General features: G+C 34.5%; 1 protein-coding gene across 10 annotated transcripts in view; it reads right to left on the bottom strand.

The window, feature by feature from the left end:
• The window catches only part of VPS13B (vacuolar protein sorting 13 homolog B), a 748802-nt gene that overhangs the window by 519797 nt on the left and 204897 nt on the right, over positions 1-24108 (bottom strand). For all 10 annotated transcript variants that reach the window (XM_055303543.1, XM_055303538.1, XM_055303542.1 and 7 more), the window contains 2 exons: positions 5508-5642; positions 4562-4735 (listed from right to left, as the gene is read on the bottom strand). In XM_055303543.1, coding sequence (XP_055159518.1) covers positions 4562-4735; positions 5508-5642 — 309 coding nt within the window. The remainder of the gene's footprint in view (positions 1-4561; positions 4736-5507; positions 5643-24108) is intronic.

The following is a 24108-nucleotide window of genomic DNA, read 5'->3' as shown; positions in this document are numbered from 1 at the left end:
AAGTGCTATCAAAGAGAAGTACAGTGAACCATAAAAATGAATGTAACAAAGCTACTTAATCAAATTGGGTGATGGGGAGTAGGGGAAAGGGGTATCAAGGCTTCCCTGAAGAGGTAGTAGTTGAGCTATGATCTTAAGACTGAGCTGGAATTAAACAGATATAAAATGAAAAGGTAAGGGTAATTGTGAGAATCCCACACAGGAAAAATAGTATGTGCAAAAAAAAGCATAATCACCAGTGAGAAACTGAAAGAAGGCCAAGAGATCTAGAGAAGGAGAAGAGAGAAGGAGACACATTTTAAAAAGTCCTAACGTTGACTTAGAAACTAAAATGGGAGACCTCTAAATTCCTTTGATTCTAGGTTTACACAGTACTTTGTAATCATTTTATATTCTTTTTTTTTAAGATTTATTTATTTATTTATGATAGAGAGAGAAACAGAGAGAGAGAGGCAGAGACATAGGAGGAGGGAGAAGCAGGCTCCATGCTGGGAGCCCGACATGGGACTCAATCCCGGGACTCCAGGATTGCGCCCTGGGCCAAAGGCAGGCGCTAAACCGCTGAGCCACCCAGGGATCCCCATCATTTTATATTCTTAAATATCAGTCACCTCAAAATTTATCTAGACATTAATACCAAGATTAACAAGGACTCAGAACTTTTTAACAAGCAGAATCTGCCTATAAACTATAGGTAAAATATAGCATATGAAGAAGAATCAACCTATAATTAAAAAGGAAAAAATAGTAAGAACCCATCTTAAAATATTTTACATACAATAATTATAGTCACCAAGCACGTCTACCTCTGAAGGAGCCAAAGAAGCATCTTATTTCTCTATTTGATTCCTAATATCTGTATGAATGTAAAAAATAGAAGAATCATGGGGTGCCGGGATGGCTCAGTCTGTTACATAACCAGCTCTTATTTTCAGCTCAGGTCATGATCTCAGGTCACGGGATCATGCCCCACGTGGGGCTCTGTGCTCCATAGTGAGTCTGCTTGAAATTCTGTCTCCTTTTGCCCCTCTGCCCCACCTCCAACGCTCACAAGCACTCTCTAAAATAAATGAATCTTTTAAAAAAAGAAAAGAAACAGAAGCATCATTAATTGGTTCCTGAACATGTATTTGTGAAACAGACAGCAAAGACTACTTATGCTTCTCTTTAATTGTTCAGCTAGAAGGATTTAACTACCCAGAATCTTTTTTTTTTTTTTTTTAAAGAAACATTTGGAAAGACTTCTGGTTATGTGTCATTTCCCTTAGGTGCTCCAACCTCAAAAACCAAATAAAAGTAAATGTAATCATTACTTACTTACTCATTCCTTAAATATTTGTTGATAGCCAACTGTATATAGGAAACTGTTCTAGACACTAGGAATAGAGTAGTAATCAAAACAGACAAAAATTCCTGCTTAAATGAAGATTAAATTCTAAAAGCAGGACAAAAAAATCAACAAGATAAATCAGCAACAGATACGTTACAGTAAAACTGTAATAAGTACTAAGAGTAGAAAAATAAGTATGTGTCAATGTGTGTGTGCATGTGTGTACATGCACTTGTTTTTAAGGGAGAAAATAATTTTTGTATGCAATTGCCATGAAAGTCCTTGCTGAAAAGGTAATATTTCAGTAAAATCTTAAAGGATTGTTAATAAACTATTTTTTCACTTAAACTTTACTTATTATTTGTCTACTCCTGAGTTACACACACACAAACATATACATATCCAATTTAAATCTTGTTACAAGAACATAAGGATTAATCAATACTATTTCAAAACTAGTTTTATCATAAATACCTAAACCATGAATGTGAGTGGCAGTTCTAAGGTGGATAGAAAATTTAAATTTAAAAATGCCCTAAATTAAGTATATGAATGTAGTTTAAGTAAAAACAACCTTTCATTTTAGGATTAAAACATACCCAAAGGAATAATTTCAAAGCATCAAATACATAACCACATTAAAATTTTACACACAAATCCAAAAATATATCACTAAACGTAACAGTAATGTTGAAGATTAGGGAAATTTTCTTTTTGCAAGAAAAAATGTAAAACTTTACCCTGTTTTACATAATAGTTTACTTTTAGGCATATTTAAAAGGTTAGAAATGCAAATACATTTTTGTGACCCTAGAAATGCATTTAAATCACAAAAATAATATAAAATATTGTTATGAGAAAGATCAGATTATAAGCTTGACTCATTAACTCTGTGTATATGGCAAAACAAAAAATGAGGAGGCCCCATCCAACTTTAATATGTGGTTGTAGATTCAAATAAGCTTAGTCTCTTCTTAGGTATCAAAATTCTAAATGGATGGTCAGGTCATTTTAATAATATTTTAATAAATTTTAATGACGTGATGACTTGAAAACAAAACCTATCAAAAAATACTATATGGACGGGTGCCTGGGTGGCTTAGTCCATTAAGCATCAGACTCTTGAATTCAGCTCAGGTCATGATCTCAGGGTTATTAGATCAAGCCCTGTACTGGGCTTTGCCCTCAGTGTGGGGTTTACTTGAAACTCTCTCTCTCCCTCTCCTTTTCTCCTCTCCCTCCACCATGCTCACTCTCTCAAATAAATTAAATCTTAAAAAAAAAAAAGCTACTAAATGGATAATTATATATATATAGACGTTTACTAAACAACCTAGTTATGGAACGTGATTAAATAGGCATTTTAAACAGCATGATGATGCTTATCCAACCCAATCCCTTATCCCTAAAAACATAAGTAAATGACATAGACTAAATCTGGCTCACTCTTTTGTTTCTGTAAATAAAGTTTTATTGAAATACAATCTTATCCATTTGTTCGCATTTTATCTACAGCTATTTCTTTGCTATAATAGCAGAACTTGATAGCTAACACAGAGAAAACATGATCCACAAAGCCTAAAATATTAGTTATATGGCTCTCTATTAAAATGTTTACCAATCCCTGCCTTAAAAGGTAAGTAAAATCCTCTAATCATATGCACGGTCTTAGTTTGGGTTTGGCCTCATCCTCACATTTTTACTTTGGGCTCTATACCAATTCTCACCAGGCTGAAACTTCTTTTCAAGAAGTATTGTCTTTATTAGAAGCATGCTAACAGAGGATCCTCAAGTTCACATTTCAAATACTAATTTCTATTTTTTAATGTGCATGTATTTACATGCTGCAAATGCTACTGTAACAAAAATTAATCTTTCAAATATTTTTTCATGTCCATGTACACTGCTTCAAATATTCACTTCCATATACTATCTGTCTGGTCAATTATTACAAATATTTTTATGGTTTCCTCTTTGAAATTAGTGCAGTGATGCTTAGCATTTTAAGTCACAATACTTGTTAAATATTAAAGAGCTCTACTCTTAGGCAGCTATTTGAAACCAACTCTTCACTAGCCATTTAATTCTTTATATATTTTTTTAAATTTTATTTATTTATTAGAAACAGAGAGAGAGAGATAGAGAGGCAGAGACACAGGCAGAGGGAGAAGCAGACTCCATGCAGGGAGCCTGACGTGGGACTCGATCCCGGGCCTCCAGGATCACACCCTGGGCCGAAGGCGGCACTAAACTGCTAGGCCATCAGGGCCACCCCTTTAATTCTTTAAAAGAAACTGGTACACTTACTCTTTTAAAAAATATGTATATAGCAATCTTATTTCTAGACTCTTTGACCACTTTGCCTTTACTAACCACTACTGACTAACTGAACTCATGGCTGATAATAGTCTCTACTTACCATATATATATATATATATATATATATATATATATATATATATACACACACACACACACACACACACACACCATATATATATATATGATGTGTGTGTATATATATATATTTTAATAATAGTCTCTACTTACCATATATATATATATATACACTATATATATATATATATATGATGTGTGTGTGTGTGTGTGTGTGTGTATATTTTTTTTTCTTTTTTTAATCTCAGTCTTTGTGGATCCTTCTGTTATCTCCTCTATCAACACAAGAGATGTACCTTTGCTATTATGGTGTTGAATAAAATGAAAAAGATTCTAGGCAAAATGCTACTAGAAAAATAACTCTAAGAAAGAGGATCTTGACCTGAGAGATTTATTTTTTCTTGGTTCCATTATCAACATTTCTTCCTTTCTGCAAAATTGCAGAAGGCTCAAATACCTGATTTTCATTTGGCAAATGATGGGTCACAAAGTACCACTATCCCAAGGAAAAGTAGTTTCTCTTTCCAATGTTTTCAATTTCTTTTACTCTTTTCTACCTATTACATGATATGGTAGGTTTTAAAACTCAGTTGGATTTAGTAGATATGAATCTAAGATTGTTATACCAAAAACTGAACTCTCATATAAAATCATTATTGTTTATAAACTTACCATTTATCAAAAATGATACAAAAACACTACACTTGAAGTTTCATAGAGCACAACTGTAGGGAGTATCCCAATGGACACAAATTGGTTTTTAAAAAATCCTTTTAAAAGCCTTACTGGAAAAGAAAATGCAAAATAAGTGAATAATGATAAATTTGTACTCACCAGAATTATGGCAGTAGTCCATATACTGTGGAACTTGGACTGTGAAGGCAGTCAAATCTGGAGCTAAGAGGGATTCTGGCTTTCTACTCTCTTTGAGCCACTTGCTACTATGAAGGTCTTTAGTGTCAGAAGGACCCTGAAGCAATGGAATCAACTTCTCTTTTCCACTGTCACCTGAAGAGAAACATTAATGAAACAATTCTTATAAAAAAAATATAGGAGTAGCTTGAGGATGCTTGCTCTTAAAATATATTATCATAATATAACACTTCAGTTATATTTGGTCATTGTAACTGTACATTTATATTCTAAAAAGTATGACTGATAAACTTAAAAGCACTTTTGATTCTTAACAAAGTAAGTTTTAATATTTAGCTAATGAATATAGAACATGTTCAGATGAGATTATAAAAGGAAACAACTTGAACATACTATATTCTAAATATTCAACAAAATCTGTACCTCCTTAAACTTACCAAGAAATTTCGGTTGCACTGAAAAAACTTAAATTACAAGTGTTTATGGAAAATGGTATGAAGTAAAGAATTGGCAGGAAAGTGAAGTCAAATACAAAAATTGAAAAAACAGTTGTTATCTGTTTATATATTAACATTATATATATATATAACATTAACATTTTAATTTTTAAGTGTCATATATATCTATACTTCCTATTCCCTCCAAAAGTATAAGAGTAAACTTTTAATTTTTCTCCCTCATAACCACTCTCATAACCATGCATTTTTCCTTAAGTAAAAATTAATTTATTAAAGTAAAGAAGTATCATTTTGGCACAATTAAAAAATTTTAAAGTAAAAAAAAAATTGAAAACCTCTGATTCATAGGAACAATGAGCAAATTCTTGTTTCAGTAACGCTCCTTGTAAAATGCAAGGCCAATTCTCCTATACAGGCAATAAACTTTTACACGGTCCAGCTGCACATACCTGGGGCTTTGGCACAAATTTTTATTGATCCCACGGTCCCAGAGGCACATTTGACCAATGATGTGCTGCAGTACTTCAATTCAACATTCTGGATTGAGCCCTCAAGAGTTGGCAGGGGATTCTTAGATTTCACACCTAATAAAAGAAAACTGCAAATGTACTAGCCGATTGAATTTAAATAATTTTTATACTCCTTCACCAAGGCATTTAAACTTAATTATACTTTAATTATCTGCCTCAGATGTTCTTACAGTATTTATGTTAGGTTTCATAGTTTAGCATTTAGGAGGTGAAAGGATGCAATTTTAAAATAAATAGTCTGTATTCTCATAACTATACTTACGTAGTCAGCTTTTGATTAGTCAAGCTCAAGAAATACTAGTAAATGTTTTAAAACAAGTATTTGTGTAAAAAACAAGAAAACTTTAAAAAATCATATTTAGTTTTAAAATACAGAGTAAGATATTTATTTTTGAAACTAATTTATAAATTGAGGTTCATTTAGACAGAGACATTTAATTTAAATAGGAAACTTTCTGCATAAACAGAACCACAAAATATCTTCTGTCAGGAAGAATAAGGAAAGATAAACAAGACAGCTTGGAACAGCTCCTAAGTTAAAATATAATAGCTGATAAGCAAAATTAAACTACCATGTGCAGATTTAAAAAATCAATGGTATTCTATATCAATTAACAAAAAAGTGGATATTAACATCTCTACTATATGCTATTTGCTGAAAGACACTGAAGCACAGATTATTATCATAATAATTACCATAAAATAAATAATAGGGAAAACTTAATTCAAAAGGAAGAAACTCATCTTGGCCCTGAACAGTAGGTGAGAATTCAACAGGCAGAGGAACCTGAGAACTGACAATATTGTAAACCACTTAATTATAATGATGAGGAACTCTAATCAACTAACATTTCCTCAGGACTTATTCTGTGTTATACATGTTATCTCCTTCAATCCTCTTAACAAGCCTATAATAAAAATGTTCATCATCCTCATTTTCAGATTAAGATACATTGGACTCTAGGACTTTAGTTAAATTTTGCTCCACGTCCTACAGGAGTAAAAGACCTAGGGAGTTTAATACAATTTGATCCCATCAGAGATATATTACCATTCATTTTCCCTATATTCACTAACATCGACCAATATAATTTCCCTTTTTCCACATTCCACATTTTGGTCAAATAAATACTATCACTCACATTTGAAACTCTAAGTAGAACATGTATAAATAATTAAGAAAACCATAAACTTTCTATGACAGACACGTTAAACCTCACTTTGCAACCTTTCATTTCAACTTCAGTATGTTCAAGAAGCCCCATAATCTTCCAAGTGTCTTTCTCAGATATGGCACAGAAATCTGCAGTTTAACCAACACACTACGTGATCTGCAAATGATTATAAAGCATCATCTTAAGAAACACCCTCTCATGTACTAGCAATCATTTTGGAAGGGCCTGTTTATTTACTAATTTCCATATGGTCGTTACATAAAAGTGTACTGATTGGTTGCTATTTTCCAATATTCACCACCTCTGTTGTTTGCATTTAAAGTGGTACCTATTATCCCCAGAACAGAAGTCTGAAATGTTGTGTATTTATACAGTTTTCTATGGTGGTATTAGATTTTAATCAGATCCTCAAAATCCATGACTCAAAAATCTAAAGTAGTATCTCTGAAAATTAAATGATGACAATATTTATATAAATATGTATTTATAGAAACATAGTAGTAACAGGTTTAACAGTAGTACTAGTTATCATAGCACCTAATATGCATTGAGCACTTACTGCCAGTCCCTAGTGCTAGTTTGTTATTTTATTTATTTATCTCCAAAACAAAACAAACCCCCCAAGGATACCATTACCATTCCATTTTACATAGGGGAAAACCAAGACTTTGAGAAATAGGTTTTTGCCAAGTGTCCAAGCAGAAAGTGGTAAGACCCGATCACATTTCTCTTTAGAGGAAAGGAAGCTGAGGTACCCTACATATTTAATATTTATTGCAGTTATGGGAAATTATAATCATTGGATGATTTACGCTGCTCTAATCATGTTAGATGATGAGAGGATTATAAAATGGAATGATACTTTCGTCCCTAACCCTCAAGCCCCTACAAGAGACTTCCGTTCTCTACCAATTTTCAAAACATATATAAAACCACCATATATATAGTGGTCAGCAGTCAAGAGCTACTCAAAGATTCTTTCAAGGGTTGCTGATGGTGTTCAGAATGGAAAGAGTTGTATTAGTTTCTGATAGGTGTAAAAGAAAAAGAATATGAATAGGCCAAAATGGCTTTGTTTTTAAATTATTTTATAATGCTGCTTCTTGTGCAGTTTATAACATTTAGGACTCTATCTTGAATCACAAATGGTAGGTCTTTTTTTTTTTTATCTTTATTTATGTAAGTAATCCCTTCATCCTACATGGGGCTCAAACTCACCCTAGATCAAGAGTTGCATGCTATTCTGGCTAAGTGAGCCAAGTGCCCTGACAAATGACAGGTCTTTGTTAATACTTAACACATACTATATGTAATACTATTATCAGAAGAAGTTGCCTAGAACTTCTTCTGGTAAGAATCTCATATACATATAAAGCATCTTGTTTTAGACTACAATCTTAGTTTACATTTTTATTAATATATTTCTCAAATATTTTAAAACTTCTTTTAGTAACTAAAGCATCATTATGCATAATTTCTCAATAAAGGCTCTTTTACCTTTTTTTTAATTTTATTTATTTATGATAGTCACACAGAGAGAGAGAGAGAGAAGCAGAGACATAGGCAGAGGGAGAAGTAGGCTCCATGCACTGGGAGCCTGACGTGGGATTCGATCCTGGGTCTCCAGGATCACGCCCCGGGCCAAAGACAGGTGCTAAACCGCGGCGCCACCCAGGGATCCCTAAAGGCTCTTTTATAAAGAAATTTGTTTTAAAGGCTATAAGCTGAGATTTAAAAAAAATAAATTATAGATCACTCTTGATGGACTTCAACAATGGAGAAACACTGCTAGTAAAAAAGATATATATATATATATATATATATATATATATATATATATATATATTGTCAATTAAAACTATAGACTTTGGGTGATTATGCTATGTGAGTGTATGTTCATCCACTGTAACAAAAGTACCACTCTGGTGGGAGATGCCGATATTGGTGGAGGCTGTGCATGTGTGCATCGGGGCATATATGGGAAACTAACCTCCCCTCATTTTGACTGTGAAACTGAAAGTGTTCTTTAAAAAGGGGTGAGGGATCACTTCTTTAAGTTTATTTATTTATTTACATAATCTCTACACCCAATGTGGAGCATGAACTCATGACCCTGAGATCAAGAGTCGCATGCTTTACAGACTGAGCAAGCCAGGCCTCACTTAAAAAGAATGCCTTAATAAAAAATAAACTTGTTTTCCCCTTCTACTCCACCTTCAAACCAAAATCTGCATAATGCCCAGACGTAGCACTAGGAAAGTAAAACGGAGTACGGTGTTGGCATTAAGCCATTCAGAGCACCATCCATACTGTGTCCTATTGAATGAGGCTTCCTGAAAGTGGCAAAGGAAACCTCCTGCAACATGATGAAACTAAAAGAGCAAAAGCTCTTAACTAAAAAAGCATGACTTTGGGTAGAGGCAGCATTAACTATGTAGCTGAGTGATTAGGTTGCTTAAGGCATTATTATTATTGTTACGTTACTGTTCAAGATACTTAAATCAGAAAACAGCTCAATTTTACACAGAACTTAATCTGGAGAAGAGGCACAATATTTGGTAAGATGTAGTCAGCTGACATGAGTTAACAGGACAGTCACAAAGATAATGACAGTATCTAACATTTGAAATACTCCCTTTCCAGGCACTCTCACAGACATTTACTCAAATGCTGCAGTGACAGTCCACTAGAAGACAAGAGAGAATTTCTGAGACACTGCAACTGAAATTTAATTTCAATAAAAAAACCTGAAAATAATACTAATATATACTGCGTGTATATCTAAGTAAAAGATTAAGGAGTCAAACCCCATGTAAATTTACCTATGTGCCCTCTCTTCACTACCACTAAAAGACTATCAAAAAAATTTTAGGGCCTTAAACCCACAAAGAATAGAAATTGAAAAGACAATAGCTGAATAAGCAATTCTCAAGGAGGCAGAAGCTATCATCAAAAGTTTTAAAGAGGAATATTTGATAAACAGGTAGCAATGAGATGACTTGGTTCAATTTCCCACAGGCACTCTTCTCTATTCTACTAGAAACAGTTGACTTTCAGTAAGCCTTGAAAAATTAAAAATTACAGAAGCCAGGAAGTTCAGAGTACAGGAATGCAGATGAGGCTAAAAAATGAGAGACTAAGTCTATCTAATAACCACAGATCCCTTCCCTTAATCCTTACAGTCATGCAAATCCCCCACACTCATCCAGGCAAAAGATTAAGGGTACACTCTGGAGAAGTTAAACCAAAAGGATTTTGAACTATGGGATAAAACCAAAGAAAAGGATGCATGCTAAAAAAAGGAAATTGTCTAAAAATCTATATGGGGTTTATGTGCTGGATGATGAGATCTTCTTTTATTTACTCTCTAAGAACTCTGAATGATAGGCTTATAACCTTCAGAAAGGAAATAGAAGGATTTCTCTCAGTAGAAACCAGCCAGTCCAAGAAAAAGGAATCAGAGATACTGATAAATGACTATCCTCCAATAAAAAGTAAGTAATGTCCAATTCCCTACGACACCAGCAATTCAACAAGCTCCAACTTTAAACACAGATTTAGTATTTTATTCTAAATATGAAGGACCATCAGATATCATATGACAATCACTTCAAGATATAGAGAATTAAAAACCCAGAAAAGAAATGAGGTAACCAAATAATATCAAAAAAAATCTTAGTAATAATTACAATTACTATCCTTGGAGACAGTACAGAAAATACTATAACATAAACTAGATGTTTAGTTAAAATTTTCAAAGAACGGGCACCTAGGTGGCTCAGTCAGTTGAGCTTCTGCCTTCACCTCAGGTCATGATCTCATGGGTTCTGGGATCAAGCTTTGCATTCTGTTCCCTGTTCAGCAGGGGAGTCTGCTTCCTCCGCTCCCTCTGCCCCTCCCTCCTATTCATGCTCTCTCTCATTCAGTCTCTCACTCTCAAATAAGTAAAATCATAAAAAAAATAATAGTCCTTAGAAATTAAAAACATGATGTTAATTCTCCTCAAATAGAAAAATAAGAAAATAGAGTTGAGGAAATTTACCATATATTAAAACATAAAATCCTAAGAGATTGAAAATGTATGAGTAATTACAATAAAAAAAGAGTAATTACAATAAAATCAAAGGATCAGTATAAACAACCAAATATCTAAAACCCAAAGTTCCAAAAAGACTATTAACAAAATGGAGAAAATAATTAAAGAGATAATTCAAGATTTCACCAAACTGTGGAACAAAAAGTTTCTAATTAAAAAGGTATACCATAAATCTACCACAACAAATGAAAAAACATACATAGCAGAAGCCCAACATCTGAAAGAGAAGCTCCTATGAGATAAACAAACATGCATAAAAACAGAAAGACATAACGTGGAAATATACAACATACAATTAGAAGGGCGTCAAACTTCTCAACAGCAACACTAAAAACAAGGAGACAATAAGCCAATGCTTCTAAAATTCTGTAGAAAAATTATTCCCAACCTACAAATCTATAATAGCCAAACTATCAACACATATGAAGGTAGAAGAAAGATTCATCAGACATGCCAGATCTGGGCAGCCCGGGTGGCTCAGCGGTTTAGCACCTGCCTTCACCCCAGGGCATGATCCTGGAGACCCTGGATTGAGTCCCACGTCGGGCTCCCTGCATGGAGCCTCCTTCTCCCTCTGCCTGTGTCTCTGCCTTTCTCTCTCTGTCTTTCATGAATAAATAAATAAATTTAAAAAAAAAAAGACATGCCAGATCCGAGAAAAAATATACTTCTCCTGGAAAGATAACCACAAAATTGTGCTCCACCAAAAATAGGGAGTAAATCAAGAAAGAACCACATATGTGATCCAAGAAACACGTGATCCAACATAACAGGAAAGAGAATTCCGAGAATAATGATAAAACTTTAAGATAGCTCTTTGGTAGGATTAGAAACAAATAGAAATTGAAAGAGGAAAAAAGTGCATTAAAAGAATAATGACTACAAATTTAAACTATCTCATGTACTGGAACTACTGAGAGAAGACATTTTTTTTTTTAAAGATTTTATTTATTCATGAGAGACAGAGAGAGAGAGAGGCAGGGACAGACAGAGGGAGAAGCAGGCTCCATGCAGGGAGCCCGACATGGGACTCGATACTGGGGCTCCCGGATCACACCCTGGGCTGAAGGGAGACGCTCAACCGCTGAGCCACCCCGGCGTTCCGAGAAGACATGTTTCTATGAAAGTTCTGATCAATTAATAATAAGTACATAGAACACTACTCAAATTTTAATAGGGCAGTTATTAACTCCTAGAATAAAAGTTGCACAGGGAAAAATTATTTAATTTTCAGTATAATTCAGTATACTATAATTCATCCATATATGGTCATAATATATTAATACTAAATATAAATTTAAGCAAAACTTGTGATATAATTAGATAATTTCAGAGAAATAAAGACTAAAGATGGAGACAGTCAATGAGTGTCAGCCCTAAAAGCTAAAACCTCTTTGGAAGGCACAATAAGGCTACCCACCTCCCCCTACCAAAAATGTCCACATCCTAATCTAAGACTCGTGAGTACTTACCTTACATGGCAATGGAGAATTAAGGTTGCAAACGAAGTTAAGCTTGCTAATCAGCTGATCTGAAATAGGGAAATTACTCTGCATTATCCTGGTGGACCCAATATAATCACCAAGGTTCTTAAAAATGAAAGGAGGGGGCAGAAGAGAAGAGTCAGAGAAAGACACATGATGACAGAAGCACTATCACAGTGATGTTGCTGGCTTTGAAGATGGGGGATAATGGTCACAGGCCAATGAATGCACATGGCATTTAAAGGTGGAAAAAGCAAAGAAACAGATTCTGAGAAGCTTCCAAAAGGAACATAGCCAAGCTGATAACATGATTTTAGTATGAGATTCATTTCAGACCTCTAAGGTAACAGAACTGTAAGAAGATAAATTCATGTTGTTGTATGGCAAGAAGTTTGTGGTAGTATAATGTATGTAGATATTATCTAAACACGAAAGATGAGAAAATTGTAATACAAGCACTTTATTTAAAAATGTAGAGGTAAATATCTAAGAATTAGCTGAAAATGAAGGCCTCTAAAGAAGCAGTGAAGATGAAAGGGGCCCAGAGGACTGTGCTTTTTGTTACAAGTCTTATAAATTCTAAATTAATGAAATAAAATGTCATTCAGGACACTCAAGCAGCCAAGATTCATGCTAGATACACAAAAATAATAAAATAACAGGATAATAAGCCAATAATAAAAGTTTCTGAAGAAGGGAAAAATTCAAAAAAAAAAAAAAAGAAGGGAAAAATTCTTTGAAGATACAGACTGACAGGATAGCCATTTTAGCAGAACTATTAAAAAACCTGACACAAAACAAAGTAGGAAAGACCTTCCAAATAGTTGATATTAAAAGTTAAGTATTTATCCTTTTAAGGCAGGAATAAAGGGATAAAGTGAAATTAGAGAAAGACTCATTACCTGAGAAGAAAGTAATAGTCTGAACAGGAGTAGCTGAGGAGGCAAGAACAAGAGAGAGACAACCAGTTTTCTGGGTATACTTAAGACTCCTCTCCCTTGGATAAAATAAGCAAATGGGAGGCAGTAACCTTTAAAAGATAGTGGTCATTTTTATTATTATTATTGATCATTTTGTTATTTTTAACATGGGAAAGCAAATGAAGTGACACTCTAGGACTGAGTTAAGCCAGAATATCTTCTCCTTACTAAAAGAATGATGAAAAGAAATGCCTTAATTTAAAACAACACACTCTATCAAGTTTATAATTCTTAATATAGGAATAAATCCTTATAAATCATAAGGAAACTTATAAAAATTTTATATATAAGTTTATGATATATAAACTATATCATAAGGATTTATTCCTTATATTAAGAATTAAATTAAATTAATACAATTTAAATTAAAATTTGCTGCTAACTCTAAAACTCTGAATCAGAGTCTTCCTCCTACGTATCTTTGTCATACTAAATGCATACTTTCTTGGAAAACTAATCTGCATTATTTAGAATTAACCTGCTTCTCAAGTTTACATATTTAACATATAAAATAATTACATGATTGCCCTACTGTGTTATGACTACAGGTGTGGGAATTTGGACATTTCTGAGTGTAAGGAAGTAGAAAAAGAAATCTTTTCAATTGGAAGGGGGCACAGAGCCTGGTTAAAGTAGTGAAGAACTTACAACTTCTGGATATAATCTGACAAGAAGATTCACTAACTCATTTTGGTTAGAAAAGGGAGGATCACTAGATTGTATGAGCCTACTCGAAGAGAATTTCATAGCTCAGCACAATGCCTCAAGTATAATAGGTATTCAAAAACAAGTAATTTGCTTTATCCCTGACATCTTCATTACCAAGTATGGGAAACTAAAAAATTAACAATGTTGGCAGAGCATGCCATTAATTTCTTCTCCTTTTGAGTTGCTTTTAAATATTTATATTTGTCTTTAGCAGAGTAGGGTTTCACAACAATGTATCCACCTGAAGGTTTATTTTGCTTATTTGGGATTTATGATTCTTAAATCTGAAGATTCACATCTTTTACCAATTTTGTGGAGTAAAAAAAAAAGTCTCTAAATATCGCCTCTCTCCTAGTTTCTCCTCCCGGGAATCTTACTACATATATAGAATTATCTCATCCTACTGTCCAGATTTATTTACCTACTGTATCTCACATTTTCATCTCGATTTTCAGGGATACATTCTGGATAATTACTTTATTTCCACTTCAAGTTCACTAATAATGTCTTTGGCTGTATCTATTTAATCCATTTAGTGGCTTTCGACCTACAAAGACTATATATATTTTTAAATTATCTAGCTTTTATTTTTTTTAAGATTTTATTTATTTATTCATGAAAGACACACACACAGAGAGAGAGAGAGAGGCAGAGACACAGGCAGAGAGAGAAGCAGGCTTCATGCAGGGGGCCTGACGTGGGACTCGATCCCAGGACTCCAGGATCACGCCCTGAGCCAAAGGCAGGCACTAAACCACTGAGCCACTCAGGGATCCCTATCTAGCTTTTATTGACTATATCTGTGCCTCTTTCATATTTTCAATTCCATCTTTTGTTACTTTAATACTTTTAAACATAGCCATTTTATACTATTTCCAATAATTACATTATCTGAAATTCTATGAATCTAAGTTGGTCACTGGAGGTCTCTGCAAACTCTGCTCTTGGTGGATTATTTTCAGGCTCTTTGATAATTCTGGATTCTGAGTTTATATTTCACAGGCTTTCTTCTTCAAATACATTGCCATAGTTGAAGGTATATGCCACAACAAATGTCTGTGCTTACTACTAGATACCCAGAGATTAAACACCACAACCAGGATCATATTTTAAGTTAACTTATTGTCTTGATGGTTCGTAGACCACACTAGAAACTAAAATCTGGGTGATGACAGAACTGTGGTCACAAATTCTCAAGGAAAACAGCCTCTCCAAAGAAGAAGTCAAACTCTCCCTCTTTGCCGATGACATGATACTCTACATAGAAAACCCAAAAGCCTCCACCCCAAGATTGCTAGAACTCATACAGCAATTTGGCAGTGCAGCAGAACAAAATCAATGCCTAGAAGTCAGTGGCATTTCTATACACTAACAATGAGACTGAAGAAAGAGAAATTAAGGAGTCAATCCCATTTACAATTGCACCCAAAAGCATAAGATACCTAGGAATAAACCTAACCAAAGAGGTAAAGGATCTATACCCTAAAAACTATAGAACACTTCTGAAAGAAACTGAGGAAGACACAAAGAGATGGAAAAATATTCCATGCTCATGGATTGGACGAATTAATATTGTGAAAATGTCAATGCTACCCTGGGCAATTTACACATTTAATGCAATCCCTATCAAAATACCATGGACTTTCTTCAGAGAGTTGAAACAAATCATCTTAAGATTTGTGTGGAATCAGAAAAGACCCCAAATAGCCAGGGGAATATTAAAAAAGAAAACCGTAGTGGGGGCATCACAATGCAAGATTTCTGGTTATACTACAAAGCTGTGGTCATCAAGACAGTGTGGTACTGGCACAAAAACAGACACATAGATCAATGGAATAGAACAGAGAATCCAGAAGTGGACCCTCAACTTTATGGTCAACTAATATCGACAAAGCAGGAAAGACTATCCACTGGAAGAAAGACAGTCTCTTCGATAAATGGTGCTGGGAAAATTGGACAGCCACATGCAGAAGAATGAAATTGGACCATTCTCTTACACCATACACAAAGATACACTCAAAATGGATGAAAGATCTAAATGTGAGACAAGATTCCATCAAAATTCTAGAGGAAAACACAGGCAACACCCTTTTTGAACTTGGCCAGTAACTTCTTGCAAGATACATCCACGAAGGCAAAAGAAACAAAAGCAAAAATGAACTATTGGGACTTGATCAAGATAAGCAGCTTCTGCACAGCAAAAGAAACAGTCAACAAAACTAAAAGACAACCTACAGAATGGGAGAAGATATTTGCAAATGACGTATCAGATAAAGGACTAGTATCCAAGATCTATAAAGAACTTATTAAACTCAACACCAAAGAAACAAACAATCCAATCATGAAATGGGCAAAAGACATGAACAGAAATTTCACAGAGGAAGACATAGACATGGCCAACAAGCACATGAGAAAATGCTCCGCATCACTTGCCATCGGGGAAATACAAATCAAAACCACAATGAGATACCATCTCACACCAGTGAGAATGGGGAAAATTAACAAGGCAGGAAACAACAAATGTTGGAGAGGATGCGGAGAAAGGGAACTCTCTTGCACTGTTGGTGGGAATGTGAACTGGTGCAGCCACTCTGGAAAACTGTGTGGAGGTTCCTCAAAGAGTTAAAAATAGATCTGCCCTACGACCCAGCAATTGCACTGCTAGGGATTTACCCCAAAGATACAGATGCAATGAAACGCCGGGACACCTGCACCCCGATGTTTCTAGCAGCAATGTCCACAATAGCCAAACTGTGGAAGGAGCCTCAGTGTCCATCAAAAGATGAATGGATAAAGAAGATGTGGTCTATGTATACAATGGAATATTATTCAGCCATTAGAAACGACAAATACCCACCATTTGCTTCGACGTGGTTGGAACTGGAGGGTATTATGCTGAGTGAAGTAAGTCAATCGGAGAAGGACAAACATTATATGGTCTCATTCATTTGGGGAATATAAAAAATAGTGAAAGGGAATAAAGGGGAAAGGAGAAAAAATGAGTGGGAAATATCAGAAAGGGAGACAGAACATGAGAGACTCCTAACTCTGGGAAATGAACAAGGGGTGGTGGAAAGGGAGGTGGGCAGGGGGTGGAGGTGACTGGGTGATGAGCACTGAGGGGGGCACTTGATGGGATGAGCACTGGGTGTTATGCTATATGTTGGCAAATTGAACTCCAATTAAAAAATATGTAATAAAAAAATTAAAAAATAAATAAATTAGGAAGTGTGGGGAAAAAAAAAAAAAAGAAAAACAGCCTCTCCCTTCTCCATCAAGGCCAAAACTAAGAAGTCTTTGTTAGGGATCCCTGGGTGGCGCAGCAGTTTGGCGCCTGCCTTTGACCCAGGGCGCGATCCTGGAGACCCGGGATCAAATCCCACGTCGGGCTCCCAGTGCATGGAGCCTGCTTCTCCCTCTGCCTGTGTCTCTGCCTCTCTCTCTCTGTGTGTGTGTGACTATCATAAATAAATAAAAATTTATAAAAAAAAAGAAGTCTTTGTTAAATCAAGAGTTGGGCATATTTTTGAAACACTCCACCTTTCTACTCAGAAGTTATAAGCTTAGGGAAATGGACATCACTTCTAAATTCCTCTCTTCTTGTCTCACCCCCTTTTGGTGATTAAAAACCAAGCCCACTGATAACAGCTTGCCATAGCCCACTTGGACAAAGCCTACCTCCAAATCTAGTTTGCAGTTTTCTCCTTTGGGGGGACGGGGGTACAACAGGTTCAGTAATTCACTTAGAATTTTAAGTATATTATCCAATATATTATATATTAATCCATCTTTGCTGAGGAAAGGTTTTCAAGTTAATAATATGCCATGCTGCCAAGTATAGAAGTCATGTCATGATATCCTCTATGTGGCTTATAAATGAATTTTCTCCACAAGATTTCATCCACGATAAATGAGGAAGCAATAAATATTTTTTAGGCTGAACAATACGGGGTATGCAGAAATACTAAACACATTATGAACCCTAAAATCAACTGAACTATATTGTTTCAGCATCCTTACCTATAAAGTGGATACAAAGCTACCTTATAGAATAATTATGAGCACTGATGTGATAAATGGACAGTGCTCAACAAAGCACTTGGCATGTAAACCTTCAATAAATGTTAGGTAACATATTTTCAGAATTGTTATAAACAATAGGGAAGTTCAGTTTACACATATTAGGGAAAAACAAGGGAGTTTAGTAAAAGATACACTAACCACTAGACCTTTATTGTAGTATAACTTCTGCCATGAAATAGCTGTGTAATTTTGGATTTAAAACCTCTGTGGAAAAAATAAAATAAAATAAAACCTCTGTGGCTCAGTTTCTTCATTGGAAAAAAGTGAGTGATTAGATTTGATTCTATGATTTTTTTTTTAGCTCTAAAAGCCAATGATTAGCTATAGTAGCAGAAGATTAACTATTACATAATGGGATATATAAAAGTGTTCTTTGAAGATAGCATAGTCTCATATATTTTTTTAAAAAGTAAAGAAAACTTAAACTAATTGAAGCAGTTACCATGTTTTTAATACCAGGTAAAGAATGATAATTATTTCTTTGTGATACAAATAACAAAGTGATACAATATTAGACTGGTTTTTCTACATATAAAAGTTCTTGGCTGAAATAATAAATAATGCCCAATTACTACCTATGATCACTTAGTATTATTCATATACATGAACTTTAAAAAAATAACACTTCGGATAGAATATGAAAATAAAATGCTTAGAAAACAAAGTGTCTGCTTCTAAGATTAGGTAATTTTATGACACATATGGTAAGGAGCTATAAGAAATTAAATTCTCAGTAATAACCACTGGTGGAAATATCCAAAGCAAGACTACTATGCAAAAGCCATTATTATATTAAATTCCATATTTTGACAGTCAATGTGGGAAGAGGGAGAAGAAGCCATCACTCTTAGTCACTAAATTAAGAAAAAACCAAAGCAACTATGCAGACATTAAACAAAAATGCAATGAGATCATTTAAAACTACCACACAGGAAGCCCAGAGTCTTTTTTTTTTTTAAGAAGATGTATTTATTTATTCATGAGAGACACAGAGAGAGCCAGAGACACACAGGCAGAGGGAGAAGCAGGCTCCTCGCAGGGAGCCCAATGCTGGATCCTGGATCCCAGGATCACGCCCTGAGCCAAAGGCAGACACTTAACCACTGAGCCACCCAGGCGTCCCACCTGAGTCTATTTCAAATCACTTTATTATAAACACAAGAAGGAAACTGTGGCAAGGATTTTTTAAAAAAAAATTTAGCCTGCAAATATGTTAAAAGACTAGCTGGCAAAGTAAATATGGTCATAGTCTTAGAGCAAAACTATCTTTTAAATTAAGGAAATACCATGTGTGCGTGCATGCACATATTTGTGTTTCACTGTGTATGTTTAAAGGAAGATAGTAAAGGGTACACCAGAATAAAATTAAATACAACATTCATTCACTCTATGAAGGACAAGGTCTTTCTTCTTCCCTTAATTCATATTCTGCCATAAGGCACTCTCAATTATACCACAAGGTAAAATTGCCAAGCTACTTACCTCACCATTATGAAACTGATCCTGACAAACTATTCTTTTACCATAAGAACTATGACTTCATGCAACCAAGATTCAGTCTTGCTACTTCAATCACTCATCTCCAATCTACAATAAAATCAAAGGTCCTCTGCATGTAATCCCGACTGTCTCACTGTGGAAAGCGATCATCCTGGCTTAAGAATGCAAGTTTTGTCTGCTCCTAAGCATGATCACCTACTTATGGTCCCTCATGCACCTACTAATTTTGACTCATGTGCCTCATTCACTCATTCATTCACTCACTTAATTTAGTTGTTACTATATACTACTATATTCCAAGCACAGTCTGGAGTAACGGGGTAGACGAGACCATTTTACAAACTTCTCTCATGGGGATCCCTGGGTGGCTCAGTGGTTTAGCACCTGCCATAGGCTCAGGGCGTAATCCTGTGGTCCCGGGATCGAGTCCCGCATTAGGCTCCCCGCGTGGGGCCTGCTTCTCCCTCTGCCTGTGTCTCTGTTTCTCTCTCTCTCTCTCTCTCTCTCTATCATATATAAATAAAATCTTTAAAAAAAAATCTTCTCTCATAAATCCCAAAATCATTAAGCCAATAGCTACACAAATATGTACCTACTTAATATTGTGCAAAATGCCAAAAATGGGAAGTTTCAGTACTATGAAAACATAAGAAAGGAAGGAATTGAATCAGTCTAAGCAGTCTTAAGAAAATACTACCTATGCTATGACAAAGTAGCCATCCAAAAGGAGAAACTGGGAATAATGTTTCACACTTCTGGAATACTGTCTCTGCCTAGACATGATGTCATAATAAGGATAGTAAATAGATGGTCAGTGTGGACACCACTTATTCAAAGGGCCACACACCTCAAGTACCTTTTTCATAAAGGTAATAATAGTAAAAGGTAAGATTACTGACTATATAACTATAGATATACCTTGTTTTATTCCATTCTGTGCTTCACAGATTGTGTTTTTTTACAAATTGAAGATTTGTGGCAACCCTGCTTCAAGCAAGTTTATCCATGTCATTTTTCCAACAGCATTTACTCACTTTGTGTCTCTGTGTCACATTTTGGCAATTCTCAAAGTATTTTAAAACTTTTTCATTATTATTATATTTGTTACAGTGATCTGTGATCAGTGATCTTTGATATTACCATTGTAATTGTTGTGGGGCACCAAGAACCACACCCATTATAAGACAGTTAAGTTAATAAATGTTGTATGCATTCCAACTATTCCACCAATGAGCCATTCTCCAACTCTCCTCTCTCTTTAGCCTCCCTATTCCCTGAAACACAACAATATTAAAATTAGACCAACTAATAACCTACAACAGCCTCTAGGTGTTCAAGGGAAAGAAACAGTTACATGTCTCTTCTCACTTTAAATCGAAAGCTAGAAATGATTAGGCTTAGCAAGGAAGGCCTGTCAAAAGCCAGGACAGACCAAAAGCTAGTCCTCTTGTGCCAAACAGCCAATCTGTGAATGCAAAGGAAAAGTTCTTGAAGGAAATTAAAAGTGCTATCCCAGTGAACACACAAATGATACAGTTATTGATGATAAGGATAAAGATTTTTAATGGTCTGCACAGAAGACCAAGCCAGCCACAGCATTCCCTAAGCCAAAGCTTAATCCAGAGCAAGGCCCTTAACTGTCTTCAATTCTTTGGAGGCAAGAGAAGTGAGGAAGCTGCCAAAGAAAAACCTGAAGCTAGCAGAGATTGGTTCATGACATTTAAGGCAAGAAGCCATGTTCATAAAGAAGTGCTGATATAGAAACTGTATCAAGTTATCCAGAAGATCCAACTAAATAATGAATGAAGGTGGCTACACTAAACAACAGACTTTCAATGTAAACAAAACAGTCTTTATTGGAATGAAGATGCCATGTAGGGTCTCATAGCTACAAAGGAGAAGTGAATTGCCTGGCTTTAAAGCTTCAAAGGTCAAGCTGACTCTTTTGTTAGTGCCTAATGCTGCTGGAGACCTTAAGTTAAAGACAATGTTTACTTACTATTCTAAAAATTCTAAGGCAACAAAGCCTAGATGAAGCATATCTGTTTATAACATGGTTTACTAAATGCTGAGACCTACTGCTCAGGAAAAAATGCTTTTAAAAATATTACTGCTCACTGACAATGTGCCTGGTCACCCAAGGGCTCTACTGGGGATGTACAACACTGTTATTTTCAAGCCAGCGAACACACCACCAATTCTGCAGCCCATGGATCAATGAATAATTTCAACTTTTCAAGTCTTATTATTTAAGAAATATATTTCAAAAGGCTACAGCTGCCATGGATAGTGATTCATCTGATGGATCTGTGTAAAGAGAAATAAATAGAAAACCTCCTGGAAAGATTCACCATTCTAGATGCCATTAAGAATCCCATCATGATTCATGGAAGGAGTCAAAATACCAACTTTAACAGGAATTTGAAAGAAGCTGATTGTAGCCCTCATGTGAAGAGTTCAAGACTTCAGTAGAGGCAGTAATGATAGGTATGGTTGAAATAGGAAGAGGAACTAGAATGAGAAATGGAGCCTAAAAGTGGAACTGAGTTGATGCAATCTCATGATATAGCTTTAAGGAATGAAGAGTTGCTTCTTATGGATGCGCCAAAAAAAAGTGGTTTCCTAAAATGGAAGATAGTCCTGGTGAAAATGTTGTAGAGATTATTGAAATGACAAGAAAGGATTCATAAACTTAGTTAATAAAACAGCAGCACAGTTTGAAAAGACTGACTTCAATTTTGAAAGAAGTTCTACTGCGGTAAAATGCTATCAAAGAGCATCATATGCTACAGAGAAATCATTCATGAAAGGAAGAGTCAATCGATGGGGCAAACTTCTTTGCTGTTTAAGTCATTGCCAAAGCCACTCCAACCTTCATAACAAACACCCTGATCAGTTAGCAGCCATTAACATCAAGGAAAGACCCTCCATCAGCAAAAAGATAACAAATTTGCTGAAAGTTCAGATGATGGTCACCATTTTTTAGCAATAAAGTATCTTTAAATTAAAGTGTGTGAATATATAAATATATATATATATATTTTAGACATAAGGCTACTGCACACTAACAGACTGAATTATAAACATAACTTTCACATGCACTGGGAAATCAAAAAATTCATTTGACTAGCTTTGTTGTCATGGCCTGGACCAAACCCAAAATTTTCCTGAGGTGTGTCTATATACGAAACCTGTGGGAAAATTTACTGTTATAAATAAAAGTCAATATGGCCCTCTTTGACAGTTTAACATGTTTTATTTTGATTGTACAAATATTCACAGGGAGAAGCCAAAGAATTTACATAAACTTTCAAAAGTTTTTTGACAAATACACTAAAAGCTTAATCACTTAGAAAAGTACTTAGATAACTGAATAAATGAATCAGTATATGCTAAAGAATACAAAAGCAAATTCACCTAAGAGGAAATACAAATAATAAAAAGATAGAAGACAAAAGATCAATTTTGCTGTAACTAAAGAAAAGTGAATTAAAGGAAAAGTAAAGCACCATTTGTATATGTAGTCTATAATATTTAGTGTTAAGGCTTTATTAAAATAATCATAATCCTTCATTATCAGTTACATTATATATTCATGAAATTATTTGGGAAACAATACATACTGTATGTTATTTTTTTTAAGTTTATAATCCACCACCAAATTAATCCTTGGAATTTATTGCAAAAAAATAACTAAAAACAGAAAAAATGGTTTTAGCAATATTTAATTACATCAGCAAAAACCAGAAAACACTTAGATACAATAAAGAGAACTGGTATGTAGATTATGAAATATCCATATCTATTATTATTAAAAACCTATGTTAGCTTATATTTAAGTATATAAAATATACTTACTAACTACTATTAGACAATAGAACATAAAGTGACACATGCAGTATGGTTACAACTGCATGAAAAAATATTCAAAATTACACAGAAATTACCATTAATGTAGAAAAATCAAATTTTGCAAAACTTCAAATATAATCTAAAAATTGACTTACTAAGTTTAGAAACTTAAGTAAGATTTTACATTTAAATACCGAAGACAAATAATCCTCTGTAATCAATGTAGGTAAAATCAGGCAATAACAGGAACACACTACTAATTTGGTATCCAAACTTATAAATGATATCAAAGAGATAGACTAAAATGTATAAATTTACATATATCACTAAGACTTTTCAATTATTAGTACAAATATACAAATAAAATCATGGAAGATGTCAGGAGTCTAAAAAAAAATCTTAAAAGATATGTGCAAGGAAAGGAAGAATAGAAATAATGCAATCTACACATGAACTGAGTTTGAAATTATTCATGAATCAGTGCCAGTCACATCCCTAAAGAAGAAATGTTTTTACTAGAACCAAATTCAGAGTGAAATATCATGTTACACAGCTTGGGTATGGTTAAGCTTTAAAAAAAAAAGAAGAAAGAAAAAAAATTGGAGCATCAACAAACAGAAGACTTCTCAAGGTCACATTTAT

The sequence above is a fragment of the Nyctereutes procyonoides genome, unplaced genomic scaffold (assembly GCF_905146905.1).
Source record: "Nyctereutes procyonoides isolate TBG_1078 unplaced genomic scaffold, NYPRO_anot_genome, whole genome shotgun sequence".
NCBI classification, from domain to species: domain Eukaryota; kingdom Metazoa; phylum Chordata; class Mammalia; order Carnivora; family Canidae; genus Nyctereutes; species Nyctereutes procyonoides.
Note: the sequence above shows the minus strand (reverse complement) of the source record. Positions and strands in the feature narration are given on the sequence as shown.